Source organism: Mesoplodon mirus (genome assembly GCF_964341445.2).
Source record: "Mesoplodon mirus genome assembly, chromosome: 1".
Taxonomy (NCBI): Eukaryota; Metazoa; Chordata; class Mammalia; order Artiodactyla; family Ziphiidae; genus Mesoplodon; species Mesoplodon mirus.
Genome location: NC_138976.1, coordinates 5,592,422 through 5,610,594, shown reverse-complemented (window position 1 = coordinate 5,610,594; position 18,173 = coordinate 5,592,422). Strand labels below are relative to the sequence as shown.

Sequence of the window (18,173 nt, the reverse complement as noted above, 5' to 3'; positions counted from 1 at the left end):
TGTCACTTCACGGTGGGACGGGGGCTGTGCGCTGGGGAGAGAGGCTACTGCCATGTCGCAGTCGCTCGGGCAGCGGCTTCCCTTCTGGCCATGGAGCTAGATACGGCCGCAGTACTGGGGGACCAGAGTCATGGGGGCTCCTCTGTGAGATTGTTTCCCGTGGACTTTTCACTTGAGCTTCAAGTCCCCCACCTGGTTTGTGAACCATCCGCCTTCCTCGGTCTAGCTCGGAAACCCATCTCTCCAACGTGTGGACCCTGGTCGAGCTGATAGGTGCAGGGTGGCACTTCGCTGTGCTTGTAACCTTGCTCCCCTGACATCGGGTAAGAACCGGAAGCATGTGGAAACTGATCTTAGACACGAGCCCAGCACTGCGGCCACGGGTCCCTGCTGAGAGGAGGCATGGAGAGGTCTAAAAGCTGTGCAGCAGCAGCGGGGCGCTGAGCTGTGTTTAAAAATAGTGTTCTTTTTTATGCTGTAGAATTCCTACTCTTGGGGATGAGGCCAGTGAGCAAAAAGGACGAAGCTGGTTAGAAAACACCTGTGAGATGTTGAGTCTGGAAGAGTGTATCTTTGAGAAAGACCAAAAAGCCAGCGTTAATTAAAGAACCAGGCTGTCTTCCATACAGGCAGTGTGTTTAGTCTGCTTCTCAGGAGTAGAGATCAACTGTGTTAATAATAAAACTGAGTCCCACTGAGTGGGTGCTGACCGTGTTCTGGGCACTGCACTCGGCACTCTGTGCACGAGGCAGATACTGCTGTTCTCTCCATTTGGTAGATGAGAAAACAAGTTCACAGATAATCTGTTATCTATTATATAGGTAACTTACCATGGTTACACAGCAGCAGAGCTTGGTCGGTATAACTCACAATCATCCTCTTAACCTCTGTGCCAGCCAAAGCATTCGTCCACATCTGGCCAGGCCAGTCAGTCCTCATGAAGAGAGGGCAGTTGACCCAACTCCCCCGCTTGACAGACAAGACTGAAATTCACAGCTTTTATTCAGAGCGTTGCCTTTTGCCCTAATCATTCGGAATTACTTTTATTTTTACTATGTAAATGGAAGAAATCCTCTTCAAAAAGATGATGGAAATTTTTACAATAAAAGTAAAGGAATATAACAGGGATAAGCATCAGGGAAATTTCCAGTTTAACACAGCTAGAAATGTAGGATGCTGTTAGTCGTTTAAATTATAAATTGAACCAGGTCTGATTCCAGCAGGGGGAGACAAGTTCACACTGATTGTCCTGAAAGAAAAAACAAGGAATTATTTATACTGTCCACACATCGTGTGTGTGTGTGTGTGTGTGTGTGTGTGTGTGTGTGTGAATGAAGAGAGAAAGGCAGAAGAGGGAAGCCTTTGAAAGCCATAGTGTTCCTTTTGCATGTCCATGCCTCTCAAGACCTAGAACATGGTTCTTGTAGAAAAAAGTCAGTAGTTATAAGAGCATTGTTACGTCGGAAACGAGTTCACTGTGCGAGGCTCATTACGTGGTGCTTTAAATCTGGAAAGCTTCATTTGAGAGCTACTTTTTGAACATATTATTGCCTGAGCAAGATTCTTAAAGGCCCTGGTCCTTACATGAGCAGCATTGAATCCCCTAGTTCTGGCAGGCACTTGGCTCTCCAGCCGTTGGCAGTAGTAGCGTGTCACCCCGGTGGCTCAGAGCACTCCACGCCAGAAACGGTATGGTCTTGTGAGCATGTTCAGGGGCAGGGAGGACTCCAAGGAATTAAACAGCCAGTGAGGTGGTGGCAGAGATGTGTTCTTTTCCCACCCGTGCAGCTTGACACAGAGACTACCCAAGATGTTTACTTGACATTAGGAGCAGCTCACCATTTTTATTTATTTTTATTTTTTATTTATTTATTTATTTATTTTGTGGTACGCGGGCCTCTCACTGTTGTGGCCTCTCCCGTTGCGGAGCACAGGCTCCGGACGCGCAGGCTCAGCGGCCGTGGCTCACAGGCCCAGCCGCTCCGCGGCATGTGGGATCCTCCCGGACCAGGGCACGAATCCACATCCCATGCATCGGCAGGCGGACCCTCAACCACTGCGCCACCAGGGAAGCCCCAGCTCACCATTTTTAAAGAGCAATAAACTGTGTCTAAGTTTCAGTCCCATCAAGCTCTAAGCTAAGTGATAGCGGGCTGACACATCTCCTCACTGGTCATGCTTCGCTTGTAAACATGACTGACCAGAGCAAGACAGCACTAAGTAAAGGGTGACCCGTCCTCTGGAAGTCTTCCCCACATGCCAGGGTAGGAACCGGCTAGCCACAGTGAGTAGGACACTTTAGCTCTTTGTTTCCCAAAGGGGCAGGTACAGTGTAAATAAAGCACCACATTTAACGTGCAGTTGATAAAGCTTCTCTTGGGGAATCTAGTTTTCAAGAAGCTCTCTCCCTATCTCCCATGCAGTCTTGCTCTTCAGACAGTCTCAGACTCCATGTTGAAACGTGGAGGGTGGGGTCCTGCTTCCCTTGCTGGTTTTTGTAGCAACAGACTGTGTCATGTATCACCCACCCGCTTCTTGCTTTGATGGTCAGTTGCAAGGACAGTGGGTTCTTTAAGTCAAAAAGAGGTTTACCCGACGTAAACCCACAGCCAGGCTCCTGAAAACAGAGCCGACAACAGCACTCCAGGCTGATACGTGAGGAAGTGCAGAAACATTATCGCATCTGCTCTGGGCATTTGCTGATATCTTTGTCTCCCCTTGGCATTTAAATACTGTGAACTTGCCTAAAACGTGATGGGTACTGATGATACTTGTGACGCCGTTGTTAGGGGAGCTGCTAGTGAAGATTATTTTAGAATCTGTGAGTAATTGACCTGACAGGTAGTGGTGATTGCTTCATTGAGAGCCCCCTGAGACCGCATTCTTAAGAAGTTCAGCATCCTCTCTTTCTGCCATATCTTGAGGCATCGTTCTTCGGTAGTGCTATACATCTTTTTGTGTCATCAAGGCCTCTTCTCTTAAATCAAGTACATTTCGGATTCTTCAAGTGATTTTTCTGTTTTTTTATATTAAGCATTTTGGGAGGCCTTGGAAGCCAGCTGTTCTTTAGGGAAGTGGCACCAAGTTTGTGGTATTTGCCTGTACACATCTCCCTTGTTCCCCACAAGCTCCACGGGTGATGGAAACAAGTATAGTCTGCATAGAGCCACCAGGGCAAGTCACCAGCGTATACAGCCAGCCTTGACGTAGTGCTCAGGGTGAGAGTTCCAAAGCTCAGCACCGAAGTGGAAAATTCTCTGTGCCGTTGGGGGTGATGATCGGGCCACCTTGGAACCTGACCAGAGCGATGTCGTGGTTGAGACTGGTGGACCGGGATGATCGTTCGTGGAAGCTCCAGTTTGTATTAACCATTCGGGTCAGACTTCCCCACTTCAGCACTTTCCTTGCTGAGATAATGTCATCACTTCTTTTTTTTCCTGCAGGAGGATACCATGGAGGTTGAAGAGTTCTTGAAAGAGGCCGCAGTGATGAAAGAGATCAAGCACCCCAATTTAGTACAGTTACTCGGTGAGTGCTGGAGCTCTGGAGAGAGCGCCTCCTAATTAAACCCTCTGGGGTGACACAGGTGCTATGAGAGAAGAGGGGGGCGGCTCACTGCACTGAGGTTTCTGATTTGTACATGTGTCCCCCAGCAGCACCCAGCCCTTGGTAAAAGGAGGCCTGTGTGGTAGGGGGGGCGTGTGTGTGTCCGTCCGTGTGCCCACGCGAGCGAGGGAGAATGTCATTACTTTAAATTGATACCCCAAAGCAGTCAAATGCAAATTGGCCTCGGAAACCTAAGAATTTCAAGGGTTCCTTCACGGAAGTGATTCTGTACGTAGACATATCCAATTGCGGGGAGGGGGTGGGTGGGCGGCGGGCGTTAAACTAACAGTGATTGAGTTTGTCTGATGTGGCCGGGCCTTTGCTTGTGAACTCAGTGGCAGCCTCTTCCTGTTGAAGTTCATTGGCTCGAGAGGAAGGAAAGAGCGGGGCCACGTCCCTCCCCCAGGAACATAATCTCAGCCCACCCACCAGCGCATGGAACCATGTTAGAACTCGGGCCCGGGACACAGGGGCGGAGTCCGAATCCGTTTCGGAAGCCTTGTTCTTCAGGGCTCGTCTTCTGTGATCTGTGTTCGGTCGGGAGCAGGGCAGCACACTGAAGCCTTGTCTTGTTGGCAGGGGTCTGCACCCGGGAGCCCCCGTTCTATATAATCACTGAGTTCATGACCTATGGGAACCTGCTGGATTACCTGAGGGAGTGTAACCGGCAAGAGGTGACCGCCGTGGTGCTGCTGTACATGGCCACTCAGATCTCGTCGGCCATGGAGTACCTGGAGAAGAAGAACTTCATCCACAGGTAGGAGCCCGGCCAAGCTGCCCCGCCACGGGCCTGTAGGGCGCGCGTGGGGCGCGGGCATCCTTCGACAGGAAGCCCCAACCTGCGAGGTCTTCTGGCTCTTCAGTGCTGGCAGCTTATCGGACCTTGGAGCACAGGCAGACGCCAGGTTCCTGACGCCGCCGGCTTCGGGCGTGCATCCGGGACTAACTTCAGCCCGGCCTGGCCCCTGGACCGCCAGAGCGCTTCATCCCCAGCCTGAGAAGTATTGAATACTTCACTTCGGAACCATTTTGGGCTGAGAGGAATATTGAATGAAGTTTATAAAAGGCGCCCCTTCTGATCATCACGGCTCCCTCCGGAGTACAGCGCTCATTGCCCCTCCAGGGTCGGGGTTCATCCCTTATGACCTCTTCCTGGGAGCCGTCGGCATTGCTTTTACACAAGCGCTCAGTAACAGCTGTGCGTGGGTTTTGTTTCTGTGCTGCGTGTTTTTCCTTCTCTTCATTATCGTTTCATTCTCCACTTAACTCGCTGTCATCTGGTTCAGGGATGTTTCCACGATTGTCAGAACTGTGTATACGTGGTTCTGAATTAAGCGTCTTTGCTGCTTTAAAGCCTGGAGCATTTTGACCTTCAAGTGTGCCACAATTATCTTGGTCTTTGCATTCTTGGCTGGTGGAAATGGCTTCCTAGCAAAGTGACGGCCTCTGCAGGACAGAGCCTGACGGGCTTTGCCGGAGTCTTTTACACAAGACGTTCTCCCCGCCACCATGGTGACCTTTCCTACCCAATTAACTCAAGTATGAAACCTGTACATGAGACTTCATAGTGAGGAGTAAGAGCAGCATGTGTGAATTGCCGGCGGCTCCTTGTAAGACGGATTTTCTCTGCTCCATGAGAGCCTCTGCTTCAGATGCCCCTGTCACTCTAGAAAGTGAACCCTCTGAGGCTGCAGATTGAGATTTCTTGACTCCTGGTTTGCCTTGCACGGCTAGGTTCCTTCTCTCTTCATTCAAGCAAACTTAAAGTGCTTTACCAGAATCCTATTAGGCACAACTCTCCTGTATTTCCTTCCCCTCTGATCGCTGATGATCAGGCTATCTTACGCAGCCGTCGCCTTAAGCTGGCGTGTCTTCTCATCCCTCATTCCGGTTTGCCTTGCGATTTCATGGTTAATGTCCGTGAACCAAAGATTAGACTCCTACTTCCCAGGGAGAATCAGGAGGCGAGAGGAAGCTGATTACACAGGGGAGAATTTATAGGACACGTTCGGATAAGCATCAGGAAGAAATAGGACAGTGGGAAGAAATACATTTGGGTAAAGGATGTCGTGGGCTTTTTTTAAATTTTGTCCTATCAAGTCTGAATAGGACCAGCGAGGCTCAGTCTGATGTAAGCTTCTCAAGGTCGAGGCCTGGCCTATGCGTTTGTGCCCCGTGCCCGGCACAGAGCAGTAATAACTGAACGGACGCTTAGATGACACTGTTCTCCAGGCGTCAGTCGAAGTGCTTTACCTATTAATTCACTACCACTCACAACCACCCTAAGAAGTAAGCGCCGTCATTATCACCTTCATTTTATGGCTGCCATAACTGAATCCGAGGGTGATTAACTTGCTCCAGGTCGTGGGGCCAGGGAGGCTGCTCCCTGTGCCACCCTCTGCGCGTGGGAGCGCGGTGGGTGCTGAGAGACGGGCGCTGCTCCCCAGGGGGCCCAGACTCCATCTTCCCATTGTCGGTATTGCACCTTTATAGACAACGGGGGTGGACTTGTGAAGCTGGAAAGCTAGCTGGGAACTCTCACAGATTAACTTTATCCTTTCCCAGAGATCTTGCTGCCCGAAACTGCCTGGTAGGGGAAAACCACTTGGTGAAGGTGGCTGATTTCGGCCTGAGCAGGTTAATGACAGGGGACACCTACACAGCCCATGCCGGGGCCAAGTTCCCGATCAAGTGGACGGCACCTGAGAGCCTGGCCTACAACAAGTTCTCCATCAAGTCGGATGTCTGGGGTAAGGGCTGCTGCTCCGGTTTTGCCCTCGCCCGTGCAGGGTGGGGCTGTTTCCCTGCTTTTCTTTCTCTCCTTGCTTTTTCACTCCCTCTTTCTTGCTCTTTCATTTCTTTTTCACTACTTAATTCTCTTCTTTTTCATTTTAAAATCTTTTCTCCCCTATTTTCTGTCCAAAATGAAGTAAAAGTGAGCTTTTTTCTTCCCAAATAATTCAGATTAACTTTTTTTCCCCACTCACCATCTTTATGTCTTCACTCTTAGTTTGCTGCCTAGGTTTGCAGGGGCAGCCGGCCCACCCTGCAGGCACCCAGAGTCTGCCTCTGTGGAGAGAATGCTGTATAGTTTGGTTTGGGATTCAAATAGAATATTACCCTCTGAAGCCTCGTGTGACAGTATTTTATTTTTACTTTTTTGAAAAGAACTTTATATTATGCCAATTGTAAGCATACACTGAAGAAGACAGAGTTGCCTAATGCGCTCCAGGCATCACCCACCTTTGCCGTCATCACCTCATGGTGTCTCTCATCCTGTACCCCTGCCCACCCCTCCGACCCTTGTTATTTCAAAGCAGGTCCCAGACAGCATAATATCTTGTCCATGAATATTTCATATAAGTCTCTTAAAGATGACTTTTTTATTTGTATAACCACAAGTTGAGGTTAATTTCTGAATATTATCAAATATCTAGTCAGTGTTCAAATTTCCAATGAAATCATAAAAGTCATGCTTTTTTGCTTTTTTAAAAAAATTATTTATTTATTTTTGGCTGTGTTGGGTCTTCGTTTCTGTGTGAGGGCTTTCTCTAGTTGTGGCAAGCAGGGGCCACTCCTCATCACGGTACGCGGGCCTCTCCCTATCGTGGCCTCTCGTTGGGAGCACAGGCTCCAGACGCGCAGGCTCAGTAGTTGTGGCTCACGGGCCTAGTTGCTCCGTGGCACGTGGGATCTTCCCAGACCAGGGCTCGAACCAGTGTCCCCTGCATTGGCATGCAGATTCTCAACCACTGCGCCACCAGGGAAGCCCTTTTTTTTTTTTTTTTTTTTTAACAGTATGTTTGAATTGGGATGGAAATAGGAATGTCACAGTGCTATTAGTTGACAGTGGCCCTTAGGTCTCCTCTACAGTGTAAATTCCTTCTTTATCCCTCTGCGTCCCTTGCTAGTTATTTGTTGAAGAAATCCTGTCATTTGTTCTTTAAAGTCTCCCACACTCTGGATTCTGCTCACCGTACCCCTGTGGTGAGATTTATCATGTTCTTCCGTCTTCACTCTCCCTAGATAATGGGTATTTGGATCGAGACAGCTTGATCCCGTTCGAGTTTGACTTGTTTTTCTTTTAGTAAGAGTACTTCATAGGATGGGGTGTACATTTTCATCAGTAGGCCCGTAATTCTTGATTTTCTCTCTTTGTCTAGATCTGCTGATTTATTAGGGGTTGCCAAATGATAATTCTCTAATTCTCATTCCTTTATGCATTTATTAGCTCAATACTTCTATTGAGGAAGAAAAGGAAAGATAGGAAAGATAGGATAAATGTTTGCTTCCTTCCAAATGTTTGCCATTATTTACCGGTTTCCACGATAACAGATTGATTTCTTAATACCCTCCAATGGTGACCAGGTTTGTATTGTTTTTCTTTTGTGATATTATTATAAGCTCTTGGATTTAAATATATTTGAGTATATTATTGATTAATCCACTGCAGTTGTTTTTTAAATTGATATTCAGACTGTCTCATCTTTGGCCAGTGGGGACTTCAAATCGTTCCTGGTCCTTTTGACAAAACCCTGTAGTCTTCTATAGCATCTCTGCTCTCTGGAATGATAAAATATTCCAGGTTCATTTTCTGTCCCAGACCTGAATCACCTGTTTCTCCAAGGAGTTCTGGTTCCTTAATGGGGCCTGGAATTTCAACGATTCTGTAAGATTTGAATGAAATTTTTGGAGTTGGAAGGGCCCTTAGAGATAATCTCATGTACCCAGAAAGGAGAGGTGGCCTGTCTTAGGCACATGGCTAGTTGCTCACAGAGCCATGAGTAGTAATGGCCTCCTCAGTTCCAGTCCTAGGTCCCTTTCAATCACATCTCCCAACAAGATGGCTAGGCTACCTGAAAGACCCTGGAGGGGCTGATCAGCCCAGGCCCCTTCTCTCCTTCTGTTTTAGTTGGTGGGAGTCAGTAAACGGAAAGCCTCATATTCTGTCCTGTTCTCTCCGGGGCTGTTGGTAATTAAGAGCCGGGTAAAATGTCAGTGTCTGACCTGCTTCTGAGGGGGTAACTTCTGATGTCTGCCGCACAGTTAACCAGTTTTAAATGCAGCGTAGTTAAATCTTACACATCTTGAACAATCCTGCTCGCTCTTTTTTCTTTTAGCATTTGGAGTGTTGCTTTGGGAAATTGCTACCTACGGCATGTCACCTTACCCAGGAATTGACTTGTCCCAGGTGTATGAACTCCTAGAGAAAGACTATCGCATGGAGCGCCCGGAAGGCTGCCCAGAGAAGGTCTACGAACTCATGCGAGCATGTGAGCCTCCCCCTGCCAGTTCTAGAAGTCTCTGTGGGCACTTTACATATACCCAGGGCAGGAGGATATATGTAAAGTAAAAAAATCGAAGTATTCCATTTCCTCTCTTCATTCCCTTCTTCAGAAGCAACTAATGTAACAGTTTGCTACCTTTTTTTTTTCACTTTTTTCAGTATGCCTTTATTTACCCATAGTATTTTATGTGTGAGTGTTTTTTGTTTGTTTTGAATGCAAAAATGAGATTGATAGATACCAAACCTGGGTTTCTTATTAATAAATACAAATTTCTGGTATAGTAGGCAAATATTCCAGGTGACTTTTATCCACTCGTTCTTTTATATATATGTATAAAAATTTATTCCCTCAACTTTTTTTTTTTTTTTTTTTTTTGCACTTAGCTGTGTAATAGGCATGTCTTTCCATGTCCGTAATTCAGAGCTTGTGCTCTTTCTCTCTCTCGCTCTCTCTCCCGCTTTCTCGCCTCGTGTCTTTCTTTATATAGCTGCCTGGCATCTATTACGTGATTTATTCATTCATCCAGTCATCTTTTGATGAACATTTGTTTGTTTTTTGCCATTACGAACAAGACAGGAACCAGCACCCTCATACATACATACCTCTGTGCGTTATGCTAGTCCTTACAGAAGTTGAACTGTTGGTTCAGAGAGCCATGTGCATTTTAAGTTTTGATAGATTTTCTCAAATTGTTTTCCCAAAAAGTTTCTATGAATTTATATTCTCACCCGAAACACGTGAGAGGGACCCTACGTCCTCACCTACACTGGGCTTATCAGGCAGTCCTTAATCCTCATTTTCATCTTGTTTTAATTAGCACGTCTTTACTGATGAGGAATTCGGACTTCGATAACCATGAAGTAAGGGTGAGATAGGAAGCAGGCTACTTGGTTGAGTAATTTTCTACATTTGCTGGAGGCAGGTTGGGAAGAATATATTTGTAAATGTAGTTGTTGCTGTCAGCGTGTCCCTGGGATTTTATAATCCATATTCCTGCCAGTATCTAAAGTCTTCCCAAATTCTTAATGTCTGCAGCAGGGCACAGTGGCATTCATCACTTTAACTTGTCATAGCAAAAGATGGTTAGCAGGATTGGAATGTTGCTTTAATTTCCAGGGTTTTCCTTGAGAATTTCTCGTCCTCTGCTTGTTAGCAAGGCCTCATGGGTAGTCTGACTTGGGTCTCATCTGTCCAGGTTGGCAGTGGAATCCCTCTGACCGGCCCTCCTTCGCTGAAATCCACCAAGCCTTTGAAACAATGTTCCAGGAATCCAGCATATCAGATGGTAAAGTGCTGGTCCTTTGGGTGCCTGCAGTGGGGAGAGAGGTTGGGATGGGAGGGACGGCCGTGTGGGACCCAGCCCAGTCCTTCAGTCCGCTTCCTGCTAGAGTGCATGGGCCAGCAGCTTACCTGAGACCAGAAAGCTGGGCGGGGGGTGGCCCTCTGTCTCTCGCAGCCAGGGTTCTGAAAACTACTCAAGTACTGTTTCCTCAGGATGTGTATCTCTTTTCTGTAACTGTGTATAGATGACTACTCTTGTCTTAAAAAGAAAAAGAAAACCAACATACCAAAATGACGTCGTTACTGATGACTGCTGGTTTTGTTGTTGATTTTTTTGGTGGTTCTTAGAAGTGGAAAAAGAATTGGGGAAGAAAGGCATGCGAGGGGTTGCAGGTACTCTGCTGCAGGCCCCAGAGCTGCCCACCAAGACGAGAACCTCCAGGAGAGCTGCCGAGCACAAAGACGCCCCCGACGTGCCCGAGACGCCCCACTCCAAGGGCCCAGGAGAGACTGGTACGTCCTCACCACCCGCACCCGCCTGAGGCCTGGGGGAGTCGACCCTCAGAGCCAGTGCAGGCAGATGGGAAGCAGTGAGTGGAAACTGCACAGAAAGACAGGCAAACCCCGTGTTAGTGGCCCAGCTTCGAAAAGAGGAAGGTTCTCCTTTTCCTACAGCAATCCCCTGCCCCATCATTTAGGAGCCATCGGCTTAGGCAGTGGTGCTTATGAAACCTACTAAGAACAAACCCACCTCTTCATGTATTATTCACAGCATTTGTGGTTGCTGTAGCGGCAGATGCAGCAATAATAAAATATTGAACCAAACGAAGAGCAGCTCGTTGTAAAAGCACTGATATGAAAAACTCACTGTCACTGACGCAGCCAGGAGACACCTGTGGAGAGCTGGTGTCCCCTCATGGTCTCTGAGAAGAGACTGTTTCTGGTGCCGTTCCCTAGACTAGCGAGGGCAGTGGGAGTGGTGAAAAAGGGCTCTCAAGATGTTATCAGGAGTAGCATTAGCAAACACTGATCCAGTGCTTCCTATGTGCCGGGCCTGACTCTAAACGAGACTGTTCTGATTTAGCAGTTCCCCCAACAAAAAAAGAAAGAAAAAGAAAAAATACAGAAGCCTCGGTTCTACAGCAGACCAACTGAATGGAGGTGTCTGAGGTGGGCCCGGCATCTGGGTGATGGTCTGATGGGCCACACGCTGGGTGAATGGGAAGGAACAGGACAAAGCCAGACTCTGTAGATCCCATGATTCCCAATTTTTTTCATCATGTACCCATATTAATTTTAAAAAGTTGAGGGTGGGAGGGGGACACAAGAGGGAAGAGAGATGGGGACATACGTATATGTATAACTGATTCACTTTGTTATAGAGCAGAAACTAACCATTGTAAAGCAGTTATACTCCAATAAAGATATTAAAAAAAAAAGTTGAGTGTGCAGGTCTTATACATAGGTATGTGTATGTACTACTGCACAGACATGTATACTATAAAATATAGCAAAAATATACACTTGAAAGGTTTACATAAGAAATGAACCTAAATTAGAGTGCGTTCTTGGCGTGCCCTCGGACCGTCTTGCTCACCCCACTTTGACAGCATGTAGACTATCCAGAATCTGGCCCCTGTGTCCTTCTGTTAGTGGTCCTGATTTCAGGTCATGGAACGGTGTGGGGAGGAGAGGCTGCTATGAAAGCTTGCAGCTTATTAAAAGCCCACTGATGAGCAGTCGTGTTCATTTATGCCCATCAGTATTCATCTGAGAGGTATTTTGATACGTGATCTCATGGTGAGCCAAGAGTGTCAATTAACTGTTCAGCCCTGAAATAGAGCTGTGCAGAATTCATCAGAATTTCACTTTCTTCACCTTCTTCCGCTGGATGAAGGTTTGGGGAGGTCCTTGGCTTCCCCTGATTCAGAAGCCCCATGTACCGCCTGGTGTTCTCACAAAGGCCCCCGCTACCTCAGCTTTGAGTTAACAGGGCGCTGACGGCAGCCGCACTCGCAACTGCCCTCGGAGGGAGAGTTCTGTCATTCACTCGCGGGGAGCTTGGCAACAGCAGAAGGATTTCTTAGGAGCTATTATTCATATTTAAAGAATGCCCATTTAAAAATTTTAAAAGGTCACCCATCTTGTTTCCCAAGCATAATGGCCCATTGTCACTGCACCCTGTGGTATGTGGCCCCTTCCCTCCTGACCACCCTCGTGGGAGCCTCAAGCGGCTGACTGGTCTGAGAGGCACAGGTTCTGACCCTGGGCTTGGCCTTGTCATGCTTTTTACTCTCCAGATAGTGGTGTTGAGGGGACTCTGCTACTTTAAAGGAAACCGGCAAAGAGATGAGGGGAATGGGGGTGTCCCCGCTTTTTGCTGGGCTGTCTTCAAGGAGAGAGGCCTAAGCTTTTCCTAATAATAGTACCAACAACAGTGACAAGTTACTGAGAAATTTCGTGCCAAGAGCTGTGACGGCTCCACGTTCATTAGCGCATTACATTCTCACAGCAGCGCTGTAGATAGGTTTAATGTCCCTCCGTGTTATAGATGAGAAAGCCGAGGATGAGCGGAGAGAACTAACTCGCCCAGGTGGCTGGCAGCGGGACCGCACGCAGGCCTATCAGAGCCCAGTGCCCGGACCCGTGGCTGCTCTGTAGGAACAGGCCGGCCGGTCCAGGCAGCTTCCCCGCGCACTCAGTCGCCTTTGGCCTGGAGTCATTAAACTCTTCCCCATGTGTTTCAGATCCTCTGGACCACGAGCCTGCTGTGTCTCCATTGCTCCCTCGAAAAGAACGAGGTCCTCAGGATGGCGGCCTAAATGAAGACGAGCGCCTTCTCCCCAAAGACAAGAAGACCAACTTGTTCAGTGCCTTGATCAAGAAGAAGAAGAAAACAGCCCCAACCCCTCCCAAACGCAGCAGCTCCTTCCGGGAGATGGACGGCCAGCCGGAGCGCAAGGGGGCCCCTGAGGACGAAGGCCGAGACATCAGCAACGGGGCGCTGGCGCTCGCGCCCGCGGACGCGGCCGAGCCAGCCAAGTCCCTAAAGCCCAGCAGCGGGGCTGGCGTCCCCAATGGAGCCTTCCGGGAGTCAGGGGGTACAGGCTTCCGGTCTCCCCACCTGTGGAAAAAGTCCAGCACGCTGACCAGCAGCCGCTTAGCAGCCAGCGAGGAGGAGAGCGGCGGCAGCTCCAGCAAGCGCTTCCTGCGGTCCTGTTCCGCCTCCTGCGTGCCCCACGGGGCCAAGGACACCGAGTGGCGGTCGGTCACGCTGCCTCGGGATCTGCAGTCCACGGGCAGACAGTTTGACTCGTCCACGTTTGGGGGGCACAGGAGCGAGAAGCCAGCTCTGCCTCGGAAGCGGGCAAGTGCTTCCGAGAACAGGTCTGACCAGGTGACCAGAGGCACGGGCACGCCCCCCCCGAGGCTGGTGAAGAAGACCGAGGAAGCAGCCGACGAGGTCTTCAAAGACGCGGCTGAGTCCAGCCCGGGCTCCAGCCCTCCCAGCCTGACCCCAAAACTCCTCCGTAGGCAGGTTGTGGTCGCGCCTTCCTCTAGCCTTCCCCACAAGGACGAGGCTGGGAAGTCCAGTGCCTTGGGGACGCCTGCTGAGCCGGTGACCCCCACCGGCAGGGCAGGGCCAGGTGCTTCTGGAGGAACCAGCAAGGCCCCTGCCGAGGAGTCCAGAGTGAGGAGGCACAAGCCCTCCTCCGAGTCCCCAGGGAGAGACAAGGGGAAATTGTCCAAGCTCAAACCCGCCCCACCGCCCCCTCCTCCAGCCTCCGTTGGGAAAGCCGGGAAGGCCTCCCAGAGCCCGAGCCAGGAAGCAGCCGGGGAGATGGGTGCCAGCGGGAAAGCAAAACCCATGGCTCTGGTTGTGGATGCTGTGAACAGTGACGCTGCCAAACCCAGCCAGCTGGGAGAGGGCATCAAAAAGCCCGCGCTCCCGTCCATGCCAAAGCCCCAGTCGTCCGCCAAGCCCGCGGGGACCCCGACCAGCCCAGCCCCTGCTCCCTCCGTGTTGCCATCAGCATCCTCTGCCCTGGCAGGGGACCAGCCGTCCTCCACTGCCTTCATCCCTCTCATATCGACCCGCGTGTCTCTTCGGAAAACCCGCCAGCCTCCGGAGCGGATTGCCAGCGGAGCCATCACCAAGGGCATGGTCCTGGATGGCACCGAGGCCCTGTGCCTGGCCATCTCCAAGAACTCTGAGCAGATGGCCAGCCACAGCGCCGTGCTGGAGGCCGGCAAGAACCTCTACACATTCTGCGTGAGCTACGTGGACTCCATCCAGCAAATGAGGAACAAATTCGCCTTCCGCGAGGCCATCAACAAACTGGAGAACAATCTTCGGGAGCTTCAGATTTGCCCGGCGACAGCGGGGGGCGGCCCGGCGGCCAGCCAGGACTTCAGCAAACTCCTCAGCTCCGTGAAAGAGATCAGTGACATCGTACAGAGGTAGCAGAAGCCGGGCGTCGGGAGCCTGCAGTGCGTGAGGGCTCCCCCGTGCCCGTGACGCTGGCTGAGAGAGGACCAGTGAGCTGGGACCTTGGCCCAGGAGCTCTGCGCCGGGCAGGGCCGAGGCCGCCGTGGAGTGCAGCCCTACTACCTATGTCATGGCCCCGCTGTTGTCCTCCTGCACTTGCCTTCTCCTCAGCCCGGGCTCCCTGAGCCATCTGTCCGAGTTCTATCTGTGGAGTTCCTGCTCTGTGGACTGCACGCCAGCCTCCTTCCCACATCGTGCTTCAAAACTGAGCTCTTGGGGGCAGGTGGGAAGGCGGATGAGCACTCCCTTTTCATCTGTCTTTCTGGAGGACCTCCCCTGGCTATGCCTTCACCTCCATTTCACCCCAAGACGAGTACCCCGCATGGGAGCTGTGTCGCCAAGGCCTTGGGAACGGTCACCTCCACTCACCCTGCGCAGAGAGGTTGTGCACTCATCTTCCTCGGGCCTCCTGTGCCGAAGACGCGTTTCCAGAACTGCATCTTGGGAAGTGCTGCCAGCTGGCCACCCTGCCCTCCACTGCTGCCGCGGGCTGGTGCCCTCACCATTTCCTCACGTGAAGGACAGCTCTTGATTTGGGGGGTAGAACAGGGTGCTAAAACCAACCAGCCTCCGGGTCCTAGGACAGGTGGGGAAGCTGAGGAGGCCCGTGATGTGGGAGAGGCTCCTTGTCATTTGCTCTCTCCATGTTCTTAGAGCCCAGTTCCCGGCTCTCTTGTGACATGCACTGCTAATCCTGGATAGAAAGCTTGAGTCTTAAGGGTAGCAGGGTCGCTGGTCAGCATACAGGGGCTCCAGAGGCAGGAGGGGTGGCGGTGGGTGAGCAGCTGCTGCCGAGATAGCCCAGGGCTGGGCCGGTCTGCGGTGAGCGCAGGGTTACCTTCCTTCTGAATTTCCAGGTGCCCTGAAAAGGCGCTTGGTCTCGCTTTCCGACTGATCTCTTTCCGCTCTGTTGTCCTCCTCTAAGGCAAAGCAGATGCTTGCAGGGCTCTTTCCCTGGTGACAAGCCAGTCTTCAGCTTTCTGGAGTTCTTGAAGCCTTTCAGAACTCGGCCCTCAGCACAGCTGCCTCCGATACAGAAGGAGCTGCCATTGGGCGCCAGTGCACGCAGAGGAGGAAAGGGACTGGAGCACCCAAGCCCAGCCAGTGTTGGCTGCACCGTGACGGGCACATGTCTTATTTAATTACCACGAGCAACACTTAACCTAATGTTTCGGTTGGGCTCATCAGGGATGAAGAAAATCACAAACAAATGAACCCCCAGAAAGGGTCTCAGAGAGCAGCGTAATCTCCCCCAGGCTGTCCAGGACCAGGCTCATAGGGCAGGAGCCCAGTGTCCTTGACCTTGACCTAGAGCGGCTGCTGAAGAGCAGGCTGATGGGCACCTGCCTGGGCCTCGCCGCGCTCAGGAGCGCCCCCTGGAGAAACCAGGAGGAAACCACCTTCTGCTCCCCAGGCCTCCTAGGGCCCGTGACCTGCACAGGCCCGATTTTTACGCTCATCACCTAAATTTGTATCTTATTTCTCTGGTAGAGGTGGTGTCCTCTGAGTCGTTTGATGCTGTTTACACAGCACGTCACCTCTTTGCCCCCCAGACTGCTGTGCTACACAGACCGAGGGAGGTGCCAGAACACCGCCAGTGGCCTTGCAGACAAAGCAAAACAAAGCCCACCCAGGTTCCCTCCACTGCCTGTTTCTGTGAGGTACTGGTCTCTTCTTGTTCACATGATGTGCCACTATATTTTGCATTTATACTTTGGTATTACACTCTTTTTATAGACTTGCTCTTTTATAAATGATGTGTAAAGAGTTTTACACCGTCCAACCTTCCGGAATGCCTATGGTGTCTTTTTTTTTTTTCAGTCCAGTACATTTTGTTTCTGTATGTGACTCTGTGTTTTGACTCCACGTCTCTCCTCCGTAGTCTTTTTTAAATAAATGTTTACAACACTAGTGAATGGGCAGGCTGCTTTGGTCTGCAGTCCCGCCCTGGTGGTCAGAGCCGTGGCGTGCGTGTGGGCAGGGAAGGGGTCAGGCTTTCCTGAAGGGGCCGGGCTCTCCGTGTTGGGTCTTGCAGAATAGAATGATCCCGCATTGGCCGTTTCACAAGCCTGTCCTCATCTCAGGCCCTTCCTGTGCCCTTGACACCTAGCTGCCAGAAGCCTGGCTCTGGGCGGCGGCACTGAGAGTGGGCTGTGCCACCTGTCAGGCCGTCACGGTGTCACTGAAATGGGGGAAGGAGGTCACGTCCCAGATTTCTCTCTGGCCTGAAAGGGTTAATCCGTCCCCAAGTGCATTCTTTCTCTTTACATTTGAACTCACTTTCAGCCACTGTCATCAGTCCCCAAAGCACCCCTCGCTTGTGTTTGACGCACCGGGCATCATATTTCTTTGTGTGGATGAGGAAGAACAGGGTGTGCTGGCCCGGGCCGGGCTGTGACCTCTCCCAAGGGGACTGTCGAGGAGGGTGCTGATGAGTCCTCGTCTTGGTCTCCATTTAACGCCAGCTGGCAGCTTGGAAAGTGGAAGTCGGGGGGAGTGAGTAGCACCCGCTGATAATGGTGCTTATTAAGGCAGCAGCCTTGTCAGAGGATACGGATCCTGTCCACCAAAGCACATTGAAGAGCACGGTTCCGTGAAGCCTCTTCCCCAGAGACCTCGGCAGCGCGCTGGGCTGCACGTCGGGCGGCGCGCTCGAGCCAGAGCTGCAGACGGCCCCCGGGACGCACTTCTTCCCTCGTTGCAGAGGCAGGACCCAGGCCCAGGCCGCAGAGTCTGGTAGTGGCTGAACCATCACTTGACACCAGACCTCCTGAGTCCAGGGCTTTTCCACAGGCAACACGCTCTTCCCTGGAGCTTGCAATCTGAAAGAGGGCGTTGAGCGATTACGTTGACAGCCACACTGACGTGGACCCGTCACGGAATCCTCACGGCAGCCTCTTAGGCAGGTGCGTTGTCCCGTTTTCCCCACGCTCTACGACTGGAGTTTACTTGTCCAGCCATAGCTCACACGCGGTGAGGCCAGGACGCAACCTCGTATACACGCTAGCCACCTTGGCGGCTGTTCCGGTGTGAAATAAGGGTCTTAGAAGACTCTTCTCCAAAGTGAGAATCTTCCATGAGTCTCACCTGAGCCCAAGAAACTTACTTGGGTCTAGCCATGCTAGGACAGTGGTCCTTAACCTTTTTTTAGGTCACAGAAACCCTTGAGGACCAAATGAGGACTGCGGATTTAGCCCCAGGAAGACGTACGCATGTGCGCACACAATGGTGTTCAGAGAATTCTGAGTCCTGCCCTCAAGGTCCAGAACCGAGGAGTGAGTACCCGAGGGCCAAGCCCACCGAAGGCGGGCAGCTGCTGTGGATAGTGCTACCGCAAAATACAAGCCTCGAGTGTCAAAGTTTTAAAAACAAAACACTTGCTCTTTCTGACCACGGAACGTAAAATAGATAGCTAGTGCGAAGCAGCCGCACAGCACAGGGAGATCAGC

General features: G+C 51.0%; 1 protein-coding gene across 2 annotated transcripts in view; it reads left to right on the top strand.

Annotated features, from left to right (window-relative positions):
• The window catches only part of ABL1 (ABL proto-oncogene 1, non-receptor tyrosine kinase), a 134,799-nt gene extending 116,626 nt beyond the window's left edge, over positions 1-18,173 (top strand). For both annotated transcript variants that reach the window (XM_082614574.1, XM_082614575.1), the window contains exons 5-11: positions 3,444-3,528; positions 4,186-4,363; positions 6,172-6,356; positions 8,727-8,879; positions 10,090-10,179; positions 10,524-10,688; positions 12,923-18,173. In XM_082614574.1, coding sequence (XP_082470700.1) covers positions 3,444-3,528; positions 4,186-4,363; positions 6,172-6,356; positions 8,727-8,879; positions 10,090-10,179; positions 10,524-10,688; positions 12,923-14,640 — 2,574 coding nt within the window. In that variant the 3' untranslated portion in view covers positions 14,641-18,173. The remainder of the gene's footprint in view (positions 1-3,443; positions 3,529-4,185; positions 4,364-6,171; positions 6,357-8,726; positions 8,880-10,089; positions 10,180-10,523; positions 10,689-12,922) is intronic.